This window comes from Drosophila serrata, unplaced genomic scaffold, assembly GCF_035046125.1.
Source record: "Drosophila serrata isolate PLE 108 unplaced genomic scaffold, ASM3504612v1 contig_276, whole genome shotgun sequence".
Lineage (NCBI taxonomy): Eukaryota > Metazoa > Arthropoda > Insecta > Diptera > Drosophilidae > Drosophila > Drosophila serrata.
Window position 1 is genome coordinate 638,579 of NW_028257174.1, and position 20,752 is coordinate 659,330.

General features: G+C 34.9%; 1 protein-coding gene, 1 long non-coding RNA gene and 1 pseudogene across 3 annotated transcripts in view; 2 read left to right on the forward strand and 1 right to left on the reverse strand.

Moving 5' to 3' along the window:
* LOC147643179 (uncharacterized) overlaps positions 1–20,752 on the forward strand; it is a 117,580-nt gene that overhangs the window by 4,655 nt on the left and 92,173 nt on the right. The window lies entirely within an intron of this gene.
* Positions 1,518–3,199, forward strand: LOC110180578 (mitochondrial adenyl nucleotide antiporter SCaMC pseudogene; annotated as a pseudogene).
* Positions 4,313–20,752, reverse strand: part of Pde9 (phosphodiesterase 9) — a 174,248-nt gene continuing 157,808 nt past the window's right edge. The window contains exons 8-11 of the mRNA XM_086835313.1: positions 16,440–16,566; positions 14,586–14,881; positions 14,028–14,520; positions 4,313–12,991 (exon numbers count right to left, since the gene is read on the reverse strand). Of these exons, the coding sequence (XP_086691439.1) occupies positions 11,714–12,991; positions 14,028–14,520; positions 14,586–14,881; positions 16,440–16,566 (2,194 nt within the window). The 3' untranslated portion in view covers positions 4,313–11,713. The remainder of the gene's footprint in view (positions 12,992–14,027; positions 14,521–14,585; positions 14,882–16,439; positions 16,567–20,752) is intronic.

The following is a 20,752-nucleotide window of genomic DNA, read 5'->3' on the forward strand; positions in this document are numbered from 1 at the left end:
TTCGGACAGAGGCTTAAAACATAGTGAAGGAATCATTTCCGACCCTATAAATCATATATATTCTGGATCAGCATCAACAAGCGAATCGATTTAGATATCTCCGACAGAAATTTTTTTTTTCAATTTTCTCAAAATTTTATAAGGGGTTACATCGTTAAAATTGCCAAAAATTTGATAAAAATTCATTTTTTTTTAAATTTTTTATTGAGTATGCAGATTTGTTAATTAAATAAAAACTGGCATGGAACTTCTTTCCGAATGAAAATTAATGCTTTTTTGTCTGAGTTATGAGTTTCTTAAGCTTTGATATGTCGACAAAATTGCCATAAAAAATATGGATAAATATTGATGAAAATATTTTAAGCTTAGTTATAATTAATTTTCCATTTGATCCAATAATTCTTTTGCAAACTGCAAGTCTATATAAGCTCTAAAGTGCCAAAGTTAGTTTCCTTTCTCGTTTACATTTTATTTCTATCATTCCATAGTTCAAAAAATTACGTATACGTAATTATTATATAATTTCGGAAGGAGTAATTTTTGGCATTTTTTTATATATATTCTTGATCAGTATCAACAGAAAAATCTATTTAGCCATCTCCGGAAGAAAAAAAAATTTCAAATTTTTTTCAAAATTTTGAAAAAGTTTAAAAAATTGACCAAAAATTTAAACTTAAAAAATTTTTTTTATTAAGTTTGTAGATTTATCAATTTCATAAAAACTAGAATGGAACTTCTTTCTGAATTAAATTTAATGTTTTTTTGGCTGAGTTATGAGTTTCTGAAGCTTTGTTCTGTTGACAAAATAACTTTGAAAAATATGAATAAATATTGATTAAAATAATGAGAATATTCTAAGCTTAGCTATGATCGATTTACGTTTTCATCCAATAATTTTTTAGCTTTAAAGTGCCAAAGTTAGTTTCCTTTTTCGTGTACACTTTATTTCTGGCATTTATAGTCTGAAAAATTACGTATACGCATTACGTATACGTAATTATATTCTTATTTCAGTTAAAAGCTTAAAACCTGGTGAAGGAGTCATTTCCTACCCTATAAATCATATATATTCTTAATCAGCATTAATTGGCGAATCGATCTAGGCATGTCTGGGAGAAAAATAATTTTTGAAAATTTTTTCCAAATTTTGTAAGGGGTTACATTGTTAAAATTGTACAAAATTTGAAGAAAATTCGAATTTGTTTAAAATTTTAAATTGAGTATGCAGATTTATTAACCTAATAAAAACTGACATAGGACCGTTTTTCGAATTAAAATTACTGCCTTTTTCGCTCAGTTATGAGTTTTTAAAATCTTAATTTCTAACAAAATGCTCTTATAAAATGTCATTAAATATTTAATGAAGAAATTCGAATATTTTAAGGTATGATAGATTTTCAATTCGATCTTAAAATTGATTAGCAAACTCCAAGCAAATATAAACTTTTGCCCTTCCTAAGATTAGTTTCCTTTTCTGGTTTCTTATAATTTATAAACAAAAACCAAACAATCTTTGAGTTATCCTTCAGCTGCTTTCAATTATCGGCGATAAAAAAAAGGGAAACGAGTTTGTAGAATGGTTAAAAAGCGGGTGAAAATTGAAGAAAACACAGAGAGCCAGCGGCAGGATCCAAAACAGAAGCTGGAGCATCCTTTCGACTTGAACTTGTACTCGAGGAGGAGCTGCCTCCTGATAGCTTCTGGGATTTCCAGTCTCCAGCATGGACGTCGCGTCTCCAGACCCTATTACACAGTGGCCAATTTTGGTGCAAAGCCATCAATTACGGCAATACCCATCAAGGATGAGGAGCGACTGGAGCGAATTTTCAAGAAACTGGATCGTGATGGTGATGGGAGGATCGATATCCATGACCTATCGGTTGCCCTGCATGACCTCCACGGCCTGCCCAGTGTCTATGCCACCAAATTCCTGCAACAGCAACCGCATCTGGATTTTGGGACAAGCCTGAGATTTGCCGAATTTCTGCACTATGTCCGTGAGCATGAGAAGAATTTAATATTGCAATTCTCGCATCTGGATAAGAACGGTGATGGGCAGGTGAATGTGGAGGTGTTAATATCTGCCTTTAAGGATCTCGGACTGGACATTGACCTGGACGAGGCAAGGACACTGCTCACACGCATGGATAAGGATGGCAGCCTCAATATAAGTTTCAATGAGTGGCGTGACTTTATGCTTCTGACTCCATCCTCAGATATTCGTGATTTGATACAATTTTGGCGACATTCCACTTACCTGGACATTGGTTCGGATATGTCAATACCCGATGATTTCACACAGGATGAGTTGAAGACAGGACTCTGGTGGCGACACCTGGTGGCCGGCGGGATAGCCGGTGCCGTGTCAAGGACATGCACGGCACCGTTGGACAGGATCAAGGTGTATCTACAAGTGCAAACACGACGAATGCGTATCACAGAATGTATTCGAATTATGCTCCAGGAGGGCGGCTCATGGAGCATGTGGCGTGGCAATGGTATCAATGTCTTGAAAATTGCCCCCGAGACGGCATTGAAATTTGCGGTTTACGAGCAGATGAAACAACTGATAAGGGGCAAGGATACCAGTCGGCAGATGAGCATTACGGAACGTTTCTGTGCCGGCGCTGCGGCTGGTGGTATCTCTCAGACCATCATTTATCCCATGGAGGTATTGAAAACTCGTCTGGCTTTGAGGAAAACTGGTCAGTACACTGGCATTGCAGATGCTGCCGCGAAAATCTATCGGCAGGAGGGTGTTCGGAGTTTCTATCGCGGTTATGTGCCAAATATCCTTGGTATCCTGCCGCATGCTGGCATCGATTTGGCTTTGTACGAGACCCTGAAGCGGCGATATACCGCCAGTCATGAGAGCAAGGAGACGCCCAGCTTTCTGGTACTCCTCGGTTGTGGGAGCACATCGAGTGCTTTGGGCCAACTCTGCTCTTATCCTTTGGCCCTGGTCAGGACACGGCTGCAGGCGCAGGCAGCCGAAACGATTGCCAATCAGGAGGCGAGGCGACAGAAACAGATCCCATTGACGATGCGGGGACAATTTCGGAAAATTGTCAATCAGGAGGGTCTGATGGGGCTATATCGTGGCATAATGCCCAATTTCCTCAAGGTCCTGCCAGCGGTATCCATTAGCTATGTGGTCTACGAGTATTGCAGTAATGTGTTGGGCATCAAAATGTCCTGAAATGATATCCCATTTGTTTCGTTTGTATTGTTTCAAATATATGTTTTTTGTGAAATATGATTTTTTCATTATCCTAGGATTTGTAGGCAACATTTTATGTAAAGTCTGTGATAAAAATGTTACATTTTTAACTATTTAGGGAAAATTGATCATTGGAAAAATCGACACATTTTATATCACTATTTAGCAATTTCTTCTTTTTTTTAACGTTCGTTTGTATGGCAGCTATACGATATAGTAGTCCGATTTTTATACAATTTTACACAACATTCTAGTTTAATATATAATGGCTATATATTAAATTTGATAAAAATCTGCTGAAAACTGGATAAGTTATACATTTTTTTCTTGACATTTTCCTATTGTTCCTATGGAAGCTATATACATATATATATATATATATAGTCCACAGATTCGGCATGCTCCGATTTATGTAGTAGTAAAATTTTATAAAAGAATAACTCTATAGTTTCATTGAAATAGCTTGCTTTTTGTTCCAAAAAAAATCTCGCGCATCTGTACATATGATTCTCAACTGGTTCTAACCTCCCCGGAACGAAGTGACTGCTGCCGGCCACGTCTCAGATATGTGTTGTGTTACAAAAGTTGCAAGTCATTGTGTTTATTAGTGTTCAAAGTTAGCAACTGATCAAACATACATACATACATTCTGTTTATAGATAGTTACTGATCATAGTTACTTAATGTTTTTTGATACTTGCTGATCATAGTTAATTACTGGTTAAAGTTAATTACTGATCCTAGTTACTTACTGATCTTAGATACTTACTAATCATAGTTACTTACTGATCATAGATACTTATTGTTCAGAGTAAATTACTGATCATACATACTTACTGATCACAGTTATATACTGATCATAAATAATAACTGATCATAATTACTTACTGTTCGTAGTTACCAATGAACACAAAAATATAAGTTCACCAAGAAGCTCACTTATAATTAATTATAAAAAAATTCGTACTATTTATTTATATAATGAGCTAGATATTATTTAGATTTCACCGCATAGCTGAATTTAATTTTATTAACAAACCTTTTTAATCGTGTATTGTTTTTTCCTTCCCCCATAAAATAAACAAACCGAACTTTGTTCTTTTTTTTTTAATAAGTAGTTTGGAAATGATTTTATTTCAATATATTTCATATTCATTCATTAGTTTATATTTTCTGTTTTTCTTTTTATACTTTTACACAAAAATGCTTGCGTGTATGTATGTGTGTTAGTGTCCTTTTGTATTTCTTTTCTTTGTCTCGTAGGTATTTTGTTCGTGTGTAAGTTTTGTGTTTCTGTTCTCTGTTGTTTTTGTTGTTGTGGTTTTATGCCATTAATCTGAGTTTTCTTTTGGACATAACTAGGTGTTAAATACAAGAGTTCTGTTGAGTTTGTATCTCATTTAAATATTTGTTTCGTGTGTTTTTTTCTTTTACCATTTAAATGCATTTGTCGGAAAAGTTTCATCGAATTTCTCGTTTCTTAGCAGATTTTTCATTGGTTTCTCTTCTCAGCGATATTTGATTCGTTTTTCTTTTTGGTAGGTAGGGTAGGGTAAGGGTAGGGTGTGCCAAGAGCTTTTTACATCTATGTATGTTGTTGTGTGTAAATGTATTTGTATATATATATATATTTATTAACTATTCATTACTCTGGTTTCACATAGAATTTACTTAGCTTTGCTTTGTCTCCTTGTTGTTCTTTGGTTTGATTTCCACATATATATATATTATATATAGAGAGAGTGGGGGGTATGTCTCCCAATGTTTTAAGCATTACATAGGGAAGGTTCTCTGTGTGTGTAAAGGGGTCAAAGGTCAAGGAACTGAGTGCTGGAATTTCATTATTTTTACACCTATTACTTGCTCTTCAGCGGGCCTATATTAATATACATATATATTTCTGTGTGAGTGTGTGTGTCCTTTGAGATATATATCCTTGCTTGCACTTTCTGATTTCTCTGATTTCGCTTACAAATTAAAACTATTTTGTATATATATATATATGTATTCTATTTGGTATATGTATATAGTATATATATATGTGTGGTATATATATATTGATTTCTTTTGATGGACATAAAATTGGAAAATATACTATATATAGAGAGAGGCGTGTGGCGGAGTCGGAAGGTTGTGTTTTGATCCTTGAAGGAACTGAAAGGAAAATATATATTTGAAGAGCAAGCGCGGCCAGGCTTTATATATATCTATATTATATATATATATATGTTTCTTTATATTTCTGTCTGTGTTTTTTGGGGCTTTGAAAGAGCATCTTAGCTTCGGCCTGCCGAAGAATGCCATTCAAGGACCTCTAATATGGGCTATCTAAGCCTTGTTTTAAAATGGTTTCACTTTTATTTTGTATATTAAAATTGTAGTCTTTGTTTGGTAATTTGTTGTGTGTGTTTTTTTTTAATTTTCTTCTTGGAGTAAAGGCTCAGGAGGGTCTCTAGTTTATACACTCTTAGTTTTTTTTGTTTATATAGAATAATCGTCCTATATCCAAGGATCAAGCAGTTTAGGTTCGATATCGGTGACGGATTCTAGCGGGGAAGTGGTCCATTATCGGTGGTTGGATGCCTTTGTCTTGCCTGGCCTGGATATTAATTCGTATTTTTATTATTTTTTTCAAGTGTAATTTTAATCAAATAATTTATTCCATTTCTTTTTAAAATAAATCAATCAATTTGACCAAGAACATACAAATTTCAATCGGAAAGGTCACTGCAATTAATATAAATTATAGATTTTCCCCTTGGCTTGTGTGTGTGTTTGTGAAAGAGATAGATAGATAGATCGATAGAGAGAGATAGATAGATAGATAGGCAAGTGTTGGTGTGTGGAAACCGTTTTGGAAGTTTTTCATTAGTTTTTCTTTTAGTCATCGTCATCTGCTAGCCCGAGTTGTAAGTCACATAGAAAAGTATAAAGTAAGCATATGCCTGCGGTGCCATTATCCAGTTTTCCATTTTCCATTTTCCCCATTTTTTATCCACTTTTGTTCTTCGATTCCGCTTTTCCGCTATTACATAGGTTATCTCGATCTGGATCAAGATCGGTTATAGTCGACAGGTAGTTGTGGTTTAGACCTACGAGATTGTTGAAGTAACTTCTTTTTTTTTCGTTTCTTTTTTGCATATACTAAGACCATCTTGTGTGTGTCCGTGTGTCCTGTTATGTGTCTCTGTGTTTGTACATATATTGAATTGTAATTGTTATCGTTATCGTTATCGTGTTGCACATAGAACGGAACAGGAGAATGGGGGCAGGGGGACAGGGTTTGGTTCAGATTAAATGTCAAGTTGGTCCAAAATTGCTACATACATATTTGATTTTTAGGTACAAACAAGCATTTGCCTTTTTGGAACTTTGTATCAATTGACAATCGAATCGGATTCGATTTTATCGACTACCATTTCTGTTTATCGTCATCATAGCTTTAATCAACTATCGGGAAGGGGGTGGGGGGAAGCATTTAATTGACTGCCAAAAACGTACGCTAAATATATTTACTTGTATTTCATTTTGTTGTTTTTTTTTTTTGCCTTTTTGCCGAAAAAAATGTTTAGTTTGAATGTCCCTGCAAGGGATTCGATAAGTGCAATCGATGCATAATCGATCATTATCGATATCTTGATTTAAAAACTACCTTTGTAATGTGATTTTTAATTGGCTTATATTTTTGTTGGGGATTTATTTGAAACGGACTTCTTTTTGTGGGGAAAGTATTTTTGTTTTTACATGTATAAATATTCACCTATTGTCTCTTTTCTAATATCCACTGAATATATATTTTTTAGATTTACTGGTAACCCTTGAAAATTTGCCAATATATTTTATTACATTTATTTTTTTAACTCTTTAAAGTGAAATATATATTTGTTGAGCTAAAAGGGAATAGTCACCAGTGCAAGGACATTACTACATTCGGCCTGCCAAATTCCACATTCATTTTACCTTTTGCACTAAACTAGTTTAGTTATTCTTAAAATTGTTTTACATTTCGTTCTTGGGCTTAGTTAGTTGTCTTCTTATTTGTTTGTTTTATTATTTGTTTTAGTTTTTTATACATTTTTGTAAAACACCTAGAGTTTTTTTTACGATTTTTTCCATTGTTTTTGTTTGGTTTGTAGTTGTAGTATCTTTAAGATAAATATTTATTTATGTATATATATATATATTTTAATGTATATATGTATAGTGGTTTTTTTACTCAAGTTTTTGTTATATTTTCTTTGGTTTTTTTGTTTTTGTTTTGTCTTGGTTTTCCTTTTTCTTTTTTGTTTTGTTGATTTTTGTTTAAATTCAAGTTTTAGTCTTTATGTTTTGTCATTCAAACAAGGGAAGTTGGTGGCATGAACAATATAATATAATATATATATATAGATATATATATATATAAAACGCTGTGAACAACAGGGCAAGGACCCACACAGCTATAGTACATATGTAGTAGTTTTAGTTTAGTTGTAGTAGTTTTTGGTTTTTGTTTTTATTTTTTTGTAAGGCAACAAATCAATTTGATGTGTTAGCTAATTTCGAGTGGTTCGTTTTTATTTTAGGTTCAGATACAGATACATAAATACATACATCTAGGAATTCAGGGGGGTTTTTCTTTAAACTTTGTTTTAACCTAGTTTTTCTTGGTTTCCTTTTGGGTTTTTCCTTGGATTTTCTTTGCAAAGACTGTTCGATAAACTTACTTATTAGCCAGAGCGAGTTCTCAAATCTAACTACAACAAATACACACATCGAGTGAGGGGGAGGCGACGACACACAGAACCACTTAGTTAAGCTTTATACGCTTTATATTTATACATATATATTTAAATATTTATAGTATATGCATGTGGTACTTGTAGAGGAAATATGTATATGTTTTTTTTTCTTTCGCAATTACAATGCACAATTAAGTTACAAGTTACGAGTTACGAGTATTTTTCTGCAAATTAGCTAGACATTCAAATGTACACTGAATAAATGTTTCTTCTCAACACACTCATAAAAAAAAAACAACATACATACATCATCCCTCGCTATAAATATATTAAGTTTTTGTTATTTGGAATCTGTTTGCTAAAGCCAAGGACCAGCTTGGGTCTTATTTCATTCTCGCTGCTTAATTCCCGCTACTCGCTGCTTGCTTTTAGCTTCCGCTTCCGCTTCAGCCTGCTTCTCGTTACTCGCTACTCGGTGCTAGCTAGCTTCCATTCTTACAATTCAAATTTCTTAATTTATTTATTCATTTACTTCGTATTTTCTTTTTGGAACCAAAGCTTCGTGTCCTCGCCCGTTTCGTTTCAATTGTTTTTATAAGTAATTAATTACATACAGAAATTTACATAGATCAATAATTAACTTGGATTTCTTCATAATTTGTCGCAGATATGTGCCCGTCCTTTCTTTTCCACTTTACAAATTGATTTCAAATTTCTTTCCCCTGTAGGATTTATCCATTTTTTGTGTACCCATTTAGCAGCTGGGCTTCAGCGAGTAGAGTCCCCTAGTGTCTTTTAATTGAGTTCTCCCATCGCCATCATCATCATCATCGGCAACACATTTTTGGCTCCTAGAAAATCCAATTGACTTCACCATGGACATCGCTCTCCTGCGGGCATGCCGTGGAAAAATGTGCGGGAAAATTTAGGAGCATATTTACGAAGGCCAACGACAGAGTGGGACAGAGTGAGTAAAAGAGAGAGAGAGAGAGAGAGGGAGAGATCAAGAGCGATGAACAAGCAAATGGAATTAGTGTCCTTGTGGGACGTGGGTCCTGCGTCCTGCTGTTGCATGCCACTCCATGTCCAAAATCGAAATCGAAAATTTAGTTTGCGTAATTAGACCGGAATTTCCCAAAAAATCAACACTGAACCGAAAACTATATACCCTTGAAGTTTGCAATTGAATAATAGGACTTAATTGGAAATAAATCATACCAATTTCTTAACTGACAATATTTTCGAAAAATCTAATTTTTTACAACTCATAACTAAGAAAAAAAAGAGTACATTTTAATTCCCATGTTAGATTTTTTTAGGTTAATAAATCTGCATACTCCATAAAAAATGTCAAATTTATGTAAATTTTTGAAAATTTTGACGATGTAACCCCTTATAAAATTTTGAAAAAAATTCAAAAATTAAATTTTCTTCAGGAGATAGCTAAAACGATTTTCCTGTTAATTCTGATCAAGAATATATATGATTTATAGGGTCGGAAATGGCTCCTTTATTGCTTGTCAAGCTTCTGACTAAAATTATAATACCCGGAAAAAGGTATAAACATGAAAAATAGTCTAAATACTTTTTAAAACTCACCGAAATAAGTCTAAAACAATGGAATATAATTTTTAGATACCATATCTGGTTACATCTATTTTTTTCTGATATAATAAAATGATATCATACTCATAGTCACCTTTTTAATAGATTAAGGAACCCAAGTGGAATATTTTTTTATTATTTAAAATTTGCAATATTTTTTTTCACTGTATTCTTTTTGGTATTAATCTGACATACTGACATTCAACCCACGCTGGAAACCACTAAATGCATCTCTGTTTGCCATTTATTTTAAAACCTCGTACTCGGAAATCCCCAGAATATATTTCATAGAAAAGGATCAGGAACAAAGTGTTGGTCTAGGCGCTTTAATTATTTTACTGAGAAAACCCACTTTGTGTAGGTAAATTGTTCTCAGTAGCATTTGGTTAATGGTTTTGTAGGTCTTTCTGGGGAAATCTTGACAGCTTTCTGATTTGCTGTTAATTAAAAGTTTCCGAAATTTTAGGAAATTCTCTAAAAATATATATATTATGCCCATTCCCTTAATTCCTTTACAAATAATAGAGAAATAATAACCAATTATTTATAATATATATATATATGCTTATATTTCTTGTGTTGTGTGTGTTCATAAATAAAAATACTTAGGTGGTAAACAAGCAAAAATACAAAATAATAATAATAATAATAATAATAATAATATTAATAAGAATCAAAAGAGCTAACGGAATCAAAACCTAAATTTAAAGATGACGTCGGCGATGAAGACAAACATGCTGGCAATGTTAGTGATATATTTTCTAAATTAGAGACTTTTTTTTTTACTATTGCTCAATCCGGGACGCTAATTCTCGCCCTGACTACATAAGTAGCGATATTCTTATCGTACGGACCCAGAGAGATGAAATGTGAGTTAATTAATGCATCAAATAGAAAAACGCATGGCATATCACAAATTTCGGCGAACTAACGTCTCAGGTATTTGTTATTTAACAAGGATAAATGTTGCAAGGATAAACGTTGCAGATTTCTGCGATTTGCTGAACCATTATTTCGGTCATTTCCGCTTTTTAAACGGCAATATCTAGCAACTAGCAATTATATCTAGCATTTCCCGATATAATGGCGCGTTTTATTCCAAGAATTTAGTGGATCTTATTTGATCTGACAGGACAAATAAAAATAGAGTTCAAATAAGGAATTGTGAACTAAAAATCGGTTTTTTAATTAAGATCAAACACAAGCAAGTGTAGGGCAAGACGACATGGGTCTTTCGGTTCAAGGCAAAGATCTAATTAATTCCAAAACAGAATTTTTTTTGGTGAACTGTACCTTACAGTACCTTACTGTACCTTACTGTTGATCCCACCGCCATTGATGCGTAATACTCAGAAAGCTATTAACTTGCCAGTGGCGTTGACTAAAATTTGACCTCTTTGCGTAAAAAAAATATATATATATGATAATGGTAAGAAAAAAAAAAGAAATAGAAAAAAAAAAAAAAAAAAAACACGAGTAAAATCAAGGGGAACTTAAAACTAATAGTGTTAAAAGTGTTACGAGCTAAAACTTAGACCAAGTCTGTGTGTGTTTGTTTTGCTGATGGCCCAGCTGCTAAAATTACGTTTTTTTAAATGGATTTTAGCTGATTTTTACGACATTTTTAACGGCTTTTTACGACGTTTTTTTTTAGCGATTTTTACAGCTTTTTATAGCTTTGTTTAGTTGTTTACTACATTTATTTTTAGGTCTTTTAACTGTTGTCAACAGTTGTTTTTACTTCACTACAGGAAGAAGCAGGTTTTGCATGATTTCTTCTAGGATTTTCCCATAGATTTTCCATAGATTTTCCCTTAGGTTTGCCATAGATTTTCCCATAGATTTTCCATAGATTTTCCATAGATTTTCCATAGATTTTCCATAGATTTTCCAAGTCTTTCCTCTAGACATTCTCCGGCTCGGGAAGCTTACGCTCACAGCAATGGCAGACAAGGGCATTGAGACGCTGACCGATGGCCGACCAAACGGTCATCGACATGGAGGACACCTCACAGCTGGATGTGGCATCCGCCGGCTGTTGCAGCTGTCGTCGCTCCTCTCGATCCTCTCGATCCTCCACGCCCATTTCATCGTCTTCTTCGTCATCCTCATCGTCGTCATTGTGATTATGAACCTGCTCATCCAAATCTCTGGCGCTCCCCTTGTGTCAAATCTTTGGTCCCGCCTCCGAAGAGGATCCGCTGGCCAATCCCATTTCCACACTCAAGCTGGGCGGCACTAAGGGAATCGCAGGGGCATCCCCGGCAGTGATTCCAGCACCACTCTGTAGGGTATTGCTACTGGGATGGCGACTGCTATCGCTGGAGGAATAACGCATCATGCCGGGCACATCCAGGCTATAGGCACGATGACGCTGATGGGAATCACCTCCTCCAACTCCAACTCCAATTCCAACTCCTACTCCACCTCCCTGGGTAGTCAAGATCTCCATTGCTCCAGCACCTGCAGCTCCACCTGGCTTTGCCGGTGAACCATGCACCACATTGCAGCACATAACCACACCGGATTTACCTTGATCCTGGCCCACAACATCGGCCAAACCATTGGCATTATTATTGGCCCGACCGGAGCTGGAGCAGGGACTACTTCGTGTGCTGCCAAAGCGTTTGTTGCCTTTGTCAAAGCTGAAGCTAAAATAGTCGGAGAATTGGCGCAGCCTTGATTTCCATGAGCTGCTGCCCGATGAGGGTCCTGGCATGACTCCACCTGCTCCTCCGGGAGCAGCAGCACCTGCTGCCCCTCGAGCACTGCTGGCACTGCTGCGTGTGCTGCCATTGCTGGGCAGGATCTGTTCGGTCACCACCATGGGCGGTGATATATTCCCATTCGAGGAGGAGGCCAGCACTGCCACTGGCATTGGCTTCATCATCATCATCTTCGTGGCCAATTTATCCCCCTCCTGAGCATCCTGGACAGCAGCTGGAGCAGCTGGATCTTCGTTCTCGGAATCACCAGCCTCGGTGCGGGCAAGGAGCTCCTTCAGTTGACAGCTACCAGGTGGTACATTCGTATTGGCATTAGTATCCTGCGGAATGCCAACAACCACACAGCCGCCTCCGACTCCACCTCCACCTGCAGATGTGGTCTCTGCAAGGCCGCTGCTGCGATTGTGGCGTCCGTAGAACACATTGCTGTCGGAGATCACCTGGGGCAATCCATCCGAGAGCCTTCGATTGTTGCCACCGCTGCTGTACTGATCCAAGCTAACCGCTCGATTGTTGCCAAAGTGGCAACGATTGCTATGATAGCCATGGATATTGCCATAGGAGTTGCGAATCCGTTGGCCACCGCCGCTGCTGCACAGTTCACCGATCATTGAGGGACGCTTCTCGCGTGAGGATTTGCGGGAGGTGGAGTGGGAGGATTTGCTACGATTGCTGCTGCCTTCGGTGTCCACTTTGAATTTGGATGTCTTCTCGGCCACCTGCCACCGGGGGAAGTGGGGATAAATCAGAGAAGAAGTGAAAGGATTAGTAAGGGAATTGTAGTTATAACACTCTCTAAATCTCTCTCTCTATAGGTCTCTCTATAGGTCTCTCTATATCTCTCTCTATAGGTCTCTCTATAGGTCTCTCTATAGGTCTCTCTATAGGTCTCTCTATAGGTCTCTCTATAGGTCTCTCTATAGGTCTCTCTATAGGTCTCTCTATAGGTCTCTCTATAGGTCTCTCTATAATTCTCTGTATAGTTTTCTTTACAACTCTCTCTATAACTCACTCAATAACTCTTTCTATAACTCTCTATATAACTTTCTCTAAAACTCTCTCTATAACTCTCTCTATAACTCTCTCTATAACTCTCTCTATAACTCTCTCTGTAACTCTCTCTGTAACTCAGTCTACAAATCCTCTTAATTTGTCTCTAAATCTATCTTTAAAATTGTCTCTAAATCACTAAATCTGGCTTTAAATCTGTATCTTAGTGTCTCTCTAAATCTGTCTCTAAACCTCTCTCTTAATTTCTCTTTAAATTACTTTCTAAAACTGTCTCTGAATCTTTCTTTAGCGTTCTCTAAATTACTCCCAATGTTTCTCTATAAATCTATTTCTAAGCCCCTCTAATTTCCTCTCTAAGCCTCTCTTAATTTGTTTTCAAAGCACTTTCTAAATCAGTCTCTGAATCTCTCTAAATCTTTCTCCAAAGCTCTCCCAATGTCTCTCTTTGAATCTCTCTACAACTCTCTATATTTTCTCTAAATCTCTCTCTAAATCTCTTCAAAGCCATTGAGAGGTCTCATCATAAATCTCTTTCTATAACTCGCTCTAAATACCTCTACAACTCTCTCTATATATCTCTCTCAATCTCTTTTTAAGTCTCTCTATATTTTCTCTCTATATTTCTCTAAGTCTCTCTCTAAATCTCTCTCCAAATCTCTATATCGCTCTCCATATATCAGTATCTTTATCTCTCTTCCCATACTTGTATATAAATATATCCCCTTCGACTTAACCTTAACTTACATCCACTTCGGTGGCCGTTTCCGAATCGCCACTTTCGCTCCCCTCTGGCAGATCGTGAAGCTCCGCTGCCATGCCTCCCGGCTCATCCACGGATGTCCTCGAGGCGGACTTTTGTGATGGGATGCTGCGGCGTGACTTCACGCTGATGCCAGACCCCGAGCGTGGCATTTGTGGGGATACACTGCCAGCGGTATTGCTGCTGCCTCCTCCTCCTCCTCCAGAGCCGCCTCCAGTGCCGCCACTTCCTCCTCCTGAACCAGTTGCTCCTCCTCCTCCGCCTCCGCCTCCAGCTCCTCCTCCTCCACCTCCTCCGCCGCCAGAGCCCTGCATGTTGCCTTGGGACTTGTCCAAGCTGAGCTTGTCACTGGCCCCGCCCGGTGTGCTGACCATTGCCGCATTGGAATCAATGGTGCCACTATTACTGTCCGAGGTCGCCGATGTGTTGCTATCCGCCACCGATTTTCGGGTCTTTGTCTGGGCATCATTCAGGCGCCTAACGAATTCAAGTCAATCAATAATATCAATTAAATTAAATATTTAAAAGCATCTCCTTCTCACCTGTAATACTCCAAAGCGATGCGCACGGGTATAATGATGAGGTCCGTCAGCTCGGGCACAAGTTCACCCAATGCCTCGAATAGTGGCAATAGCACCAAACCAATGAAACGCACCTGGGAGCCCGGCTTACTGACCTTGTCCGGATCCATGAACGGCGTCACTGGCAATCCCTCTGACTTTTCCGCTGCACTTTGGGCAAAAAACTCCTGAAGCAGTCGATCCAGCCAGGGTTCAGCCACGTCCATGGGTCGGGCCTCGTTTGAAATGTCCGCCACCTTGATTAGGATCATGCAGAGCTATAAAGAAATATAGGTATTATAGGTATTATTATTGAAATATGGGTAGAAACATAGGTAGAAATATAGGTGGAAATATAGGTGGAAATATAGGTAGAAATATAGGTGGAAATATAGGTAGAAATATAGGTGGAAATATAGGTAGAAATATAGATGGAAATATAAGTAGAAATATAGGTGGAAATATAGGTAGAAATATAGGTGGAAATATAGGTAGAAATATAGATAGAAATATAGGTATATATAGGAGCTATAGTACGAGGAATAATCGCGTTAAAATAATATATTAAAACTAGAAGGGAAACTAACTAAGGGAAGCCAAAATGTATATAACCTTAAAGTTTGCTTCGAAATCGTTCAAACCGTAAGCTTAAAATATTTATTCATATTTTTATATAGAAATTTGTTCAAAAAATCAAATCAAAATCTCATAACTGGGCCTAAAATGCCTTAAATCTAATGTGGAAAGCTTATCATGTTAATTTTTCTGAAATTTTTTGAAATAACTCTCTTAATTTCTACTTTATTGAAAATAACGTATACGTAATATTTAAATTGTTGAAATTTACGTATGCGTAATATTGGCTATATTAAAAATTATGTATACGTAATATTCAAGCTACTAAAAATCACGTATGCGTAATATTTATTTTTTGCGAAAATAACGTATACGTAGTATTTACTTTTTGAATATTTAAAAATTACGTATACGTAATATTTTAATTGTTGAAATTTACGTATGCGTAATATTGGCTATATTAAAAATTATGTATACGTAATATTTTTTATTGTAAATTACGTAGACGTAACAGATAATTTACAAAAAATTACGTAAACGCAATGTTTGAATTGTCGAAATTTTCGAAAATAACGTATACGTAATATCTACTTTATTGAAAATTACGTTTACGCCACATTTACTTTATTAAAAATTACGTATACTTTATTTATTGAAAATTGCGTATACGTAATATTAAAATTATTGAAATTTACGTATACGTAATATTAGCTCACTTGAAAATTACGTATACGTAATATTTTCCTGTATTGAAAAGTAATGAAATAATAAATAAAATTTAAATTTTAGGAATATACCTAAAATGTTAAAAATGTCAAGCGTATACGTTACACATCTAAATATTAAGTATACGTAATGTATTCTTTTTTGTTAAAAAAATCAATTTTTAAAATCTCATAACTAGGCCAAAAATGCCTTAAATCTAATTAAGAAAGCTTTCCTATGTTAGTTTTTTATAGGTTTATAAATCAGCATACTCCATTTATAATTTAAAAAAATTAAATTTTTTATCAATTTTTATAAATTTTAACGATGTCACCCCTTATAAAATTTTTAAAAAATTGCAAAAAATTTTTTTCTCTGTGAGATAGCTAGAAAGATTATTCTTTAAATGCTGATCAAGAATATATATAATTTATAGGGTCGGAAATGACTCCTTCACTTAGTTTCAAGCTTTTGAATAAAATTATAATATCTTAAGAGGGTAAACAAATTCTAGAAAATTGTAATATATCAAGATTCTATCGGCATGTTACTTACCAGATTAATGTGGGCACGATTACTATAATCGAAGATGGGCGTTATTTCCATAAACTGGGTGAGGATCTCATTGTGACGGGCCATGTCCGTGGCCAGAATGCACCGGATGATGCCCTCGCGAATAGTGCTGGAAATAACAGAAAAATAACAACAAATACTTAGTAATTTCGTTTATTAAATGTTTACAACAATTTCTCTAATATTTTTACAAGATTTTCCTTAACATTGTTACCATTTGAGAACCCAAGTTAGTCCCTTTCTTGTCTTTCTTTATTGTTCTAAAAATTGGTTAACTTCAAACAGAGCTTAGATTGCCCCAAAAAAAAGAGGAAAAACAAAGAGGAAAACTGAGGAAAAACAAGGAGATGGGAAGGCAATGCAGCAAGAAAACCCGGAAAGCATGACTCTCATGTGGGCAGTGAAAAGTATTTACGGGGAGGGGCGGAGGGAGGGCAAAAACAAGGCCAATGAAGTGCTTTTCCCGGAAAAATGGCCGGGAGACTGACAAATGCAGCGCGTAAAATATCAAATTGCATTTCGCTTCATTTGAAATTGAGGCAGCCCAAGACAAGAGAGTGTCGGAAAAGCGTGCGGAAAAGCGTCGGTAAGCGACGGGAAGCGTCCAGGTGAGGTGAGGTAGAACGAAAAAAAAAAGGAAAATGCGTGCCAGCTGGAAATTGAATTGAATTTTTCATGTCAAGCAGCAGCATTGACATGGGGCCGGATAGTGGGAAAACTGAGCACCTCCTGCACCTTGCACACTTTACTTTTCACTTGCCAGAAAAATCTATATAAAAGTATATACTTATATGTTTGTATATCATTATTATTATTTTCCCCCCCATTTGAGACACACATCGGACGTCGTATTAACGACAGCTTTTTCCTCTCCTAGAATAGAATTCCGCTGAAAATTGAATGGAAAATTGCATCTCCATCAATAACTAAACAAATTCTGACAGTCTGACGGGTTTCTACCTTGGTTGTCTGCCTAAACCCAATAAAAAAAATAAATATAACAAAAATATAAGTGTCCCGGTAATATGAAAGGTTGCTTAAATACAAAAATAGGTTCTAAAGACAAGGATATAAAAATAAATTTTGATACTTTGATGACAGTAAACAAGACTATTTTGGGGTCTAGGGAGTTTTTTTTGTTAATTTTTGTATTATTGCTTATTAACTGCGTATACGTAGTTCTGCCTTTATTCAAAATTACGTATACATAATATTTAAATATTTGAAAATTACGTATACGTAATATTAACACTGTTGAAAATTACAAATACGTAATATTTAAATTATTGAAAGTTACGTATACGTAATATTAACTCTTTTGAAAATTACGTATACGTAATATTAACTCTTTTGAAAATTACGTATACGTAATATTTACTTTATTAAAAATTGCGTATACGTAATATTTAATTTATTGAAAATTATATATATTTATATTATAACTTTATTGAAAATAACGTATACGCAATATTTAATTTTGTGCCAATTTTACATTCATAATATTTAGATTATTAAAAACAACGCAAACGTTATATTACGTATACGTAATATTTAAATTGTCGGAAATACCGTATACATAATATTTCCTTTATTGAAAATTACGTATACGCAACATTTACTTTATTAAAAGGTACGGATACGTATAATTTTATTTATTGAAAATTGCGTATACGTAATATTTAAATTATTAGGAATATAAAGTAAATATTACATATTTCATTAATTTTCATTAGAAGAAAATGTTACGTATACGTAATTTTTAATTCAGTTAATATTACGTATTCAATAGCTTAAATATTTCGTATACGTAATATTTAAATTATTAAAAATTACGTATACGTAATGTCTAAGCTATTGAAAATTGCGATACGTAATATTAACTGAATTAAAAATTACGTATACGTAACATTTTCTTCTAATGAAAATTAATGAAATATGTAATATTTACTTTATATTCCTAAAAAGTTAAAATCGCCTAGCGTATACGTAATATTTACACACCTAAATATTATGTATACGTAATGTAATTTTTTTGGTAATATATATTTAACTGAAATTACGATTTCTGAAGCTTTAAAATTCTAGGAAGACTAATATCGACTGAGAATGTATAATAATGAAACCAATTAAATGCCCATCAATATAACGTATACGCAACATAATTAATATTCGCTGGACTAGTGGTTTAAGGGAAGAGAATGTAATATTATTTGCTTGGTTTGCTGCTGTAATTAATATGGTTAGAATGCCACTAATTCCTCTCGTGACTATGAAGATCCCTTATCCTCTTCACATTCACATCCTAGAAACTGAGTGCAATATACAGCACCTTCTAGTGGCTTTTTGATAAACTAATACCTTCAGATTTAATTAATCAACACAGAGAGTGGGGAATTAGCTGGAAATTGATTTGCAGCGGCAAGGATAACGCTTGTTAGGAATGCAAAAAGGATTCCCTTGTGTGTGTGATTCATATTATTATTTTCTGTGGAAAAGCCAAAGAAAACGAGCTGTGTTGCTGTTGCTGTCAGCTTTCGTTTAGTTTCAAAAATTTCACTTCAATTAATGTGGCAACTGCAGTGATTATCCTTTGCCGGCATTATCCCTGCCACAGGACTGATGCTGATGCTGATGCTGATGATGATGATGAATTGTGAAGCAAGTGGATGGAGGAGGGTGGGGGGTGGTGAAAAGAAAAGCGGAAAATGCCAAGGACTGGCAGATGAGCAAAAGTTTTGTGCCGACGAAAAACGGCAACTATTATGCGCTAATTATGACTAAATAATTGCATGAAATGCGCCAAGCGCCAAGAGTTGAGCTCTGGTGAGCCCACAGAACCCCCAAAAAACTCAACTCGAAACTAATTTGCAAAAGCGTCGAGTGCCAAATCTGCCGCCAGCAGATCCTTCACCACTTATCCTTGACACTTGAAGAAAGAATTTTGGAGTAAAAATAATGTGCAATAAATTATAATTTACAAAAGAAAAGGTCCTAAAATGAATGCTAGATAGGTATTATTTCTATAACCAGGTTAGAAAAAAATTGAATCTATTTATTTATGTATAAAGTTTAGGTAATATTTTTATTTAACAACGGAAAATATAAAAAAAAGAAGAGTTATTTAAATATTTACCTCGCAGGAATTAAGCATTCTTGCTTAAGAAAAATAGACATTTAAATCTGTATAAATATTTATCTAACACGAAATAATCATCACACTTTAATATTTATCAAATATTATTATTAAAGAAGTTTAATATTTATCTAACAAGGATTATTATATTCAAGTTGACTTCAATATTTATCTATTATATAGATATATAATATTGAAGCACATTAAAATATAATAATAGAACATGTTATATTAAAATTGATTTAAATTGCAACTAAACCTATGTTGAAATGTGTCTAACAAGAAATACGAGACTAAAATCCATTAAAAAATAATTAATTTAATGAAAAATATAATGCTAACACCAATTTAAATCATTCCCCGACAAGAAATTAACTATTAAAATCTCATTTTAACTTTATCTAAAATTACAAAGCAAAGAATCTTATGAAACTTTTATCCCAAATAATAATTATAATGTGAATCTATCCAAATTACCCCCTTTAAAATACTAAATAATACAATTGCTATAGTCCACTAAATTTCCTGGATTTCTCTCAGTGCATTTATCACTTTTCCCCGCTGTTTTGCCGTCTTTTGCGTTCTTTGATGATTTATATTAGGTTCAAGTGAAGCAACAGCAGAATCAGAAGCAGCTGGTTTCAGATTTACCGCCTACACATCCTTTTTGCCAGGACCAAGCACAACATCCTTTCGCAGTATCAGTATTCCTGTGTTTGTTGAATTTTAATTAAATTTTTATATCTCCATTTGGTTTCCGCACTTCGAACCGAGGTCAGAACTTAAGTAAACAAAATGTATTTATATAAATATATTGATAGTTTCCTTATAAACAAATTGAGAAAATTGCAATTAAGTGATGAGAGGGAAAACTTGTGAGAAAAGCCCGGTTTTTCCCCCTCTCTTCTCCCCGCTGCTGCTGCACAATTTGTAAATGCATGTTAGCCACGTAATTGCAATGGGACTTTGGAGACTTAACCAAATAACTAAATGAGGGAAAGAAAACTTCAAGCCAAGGTTGCATGAGTTTTCTGGAGGGGAAGGGAGTGAAATAATTCAAGAAAATTTAACTATTCAAGAAAATCAACTATTTGCAAAGTAAATATATAAACTTGTAACAACATATAAATACATTTTTAGGTCGAGTGTCATACCTGCATAG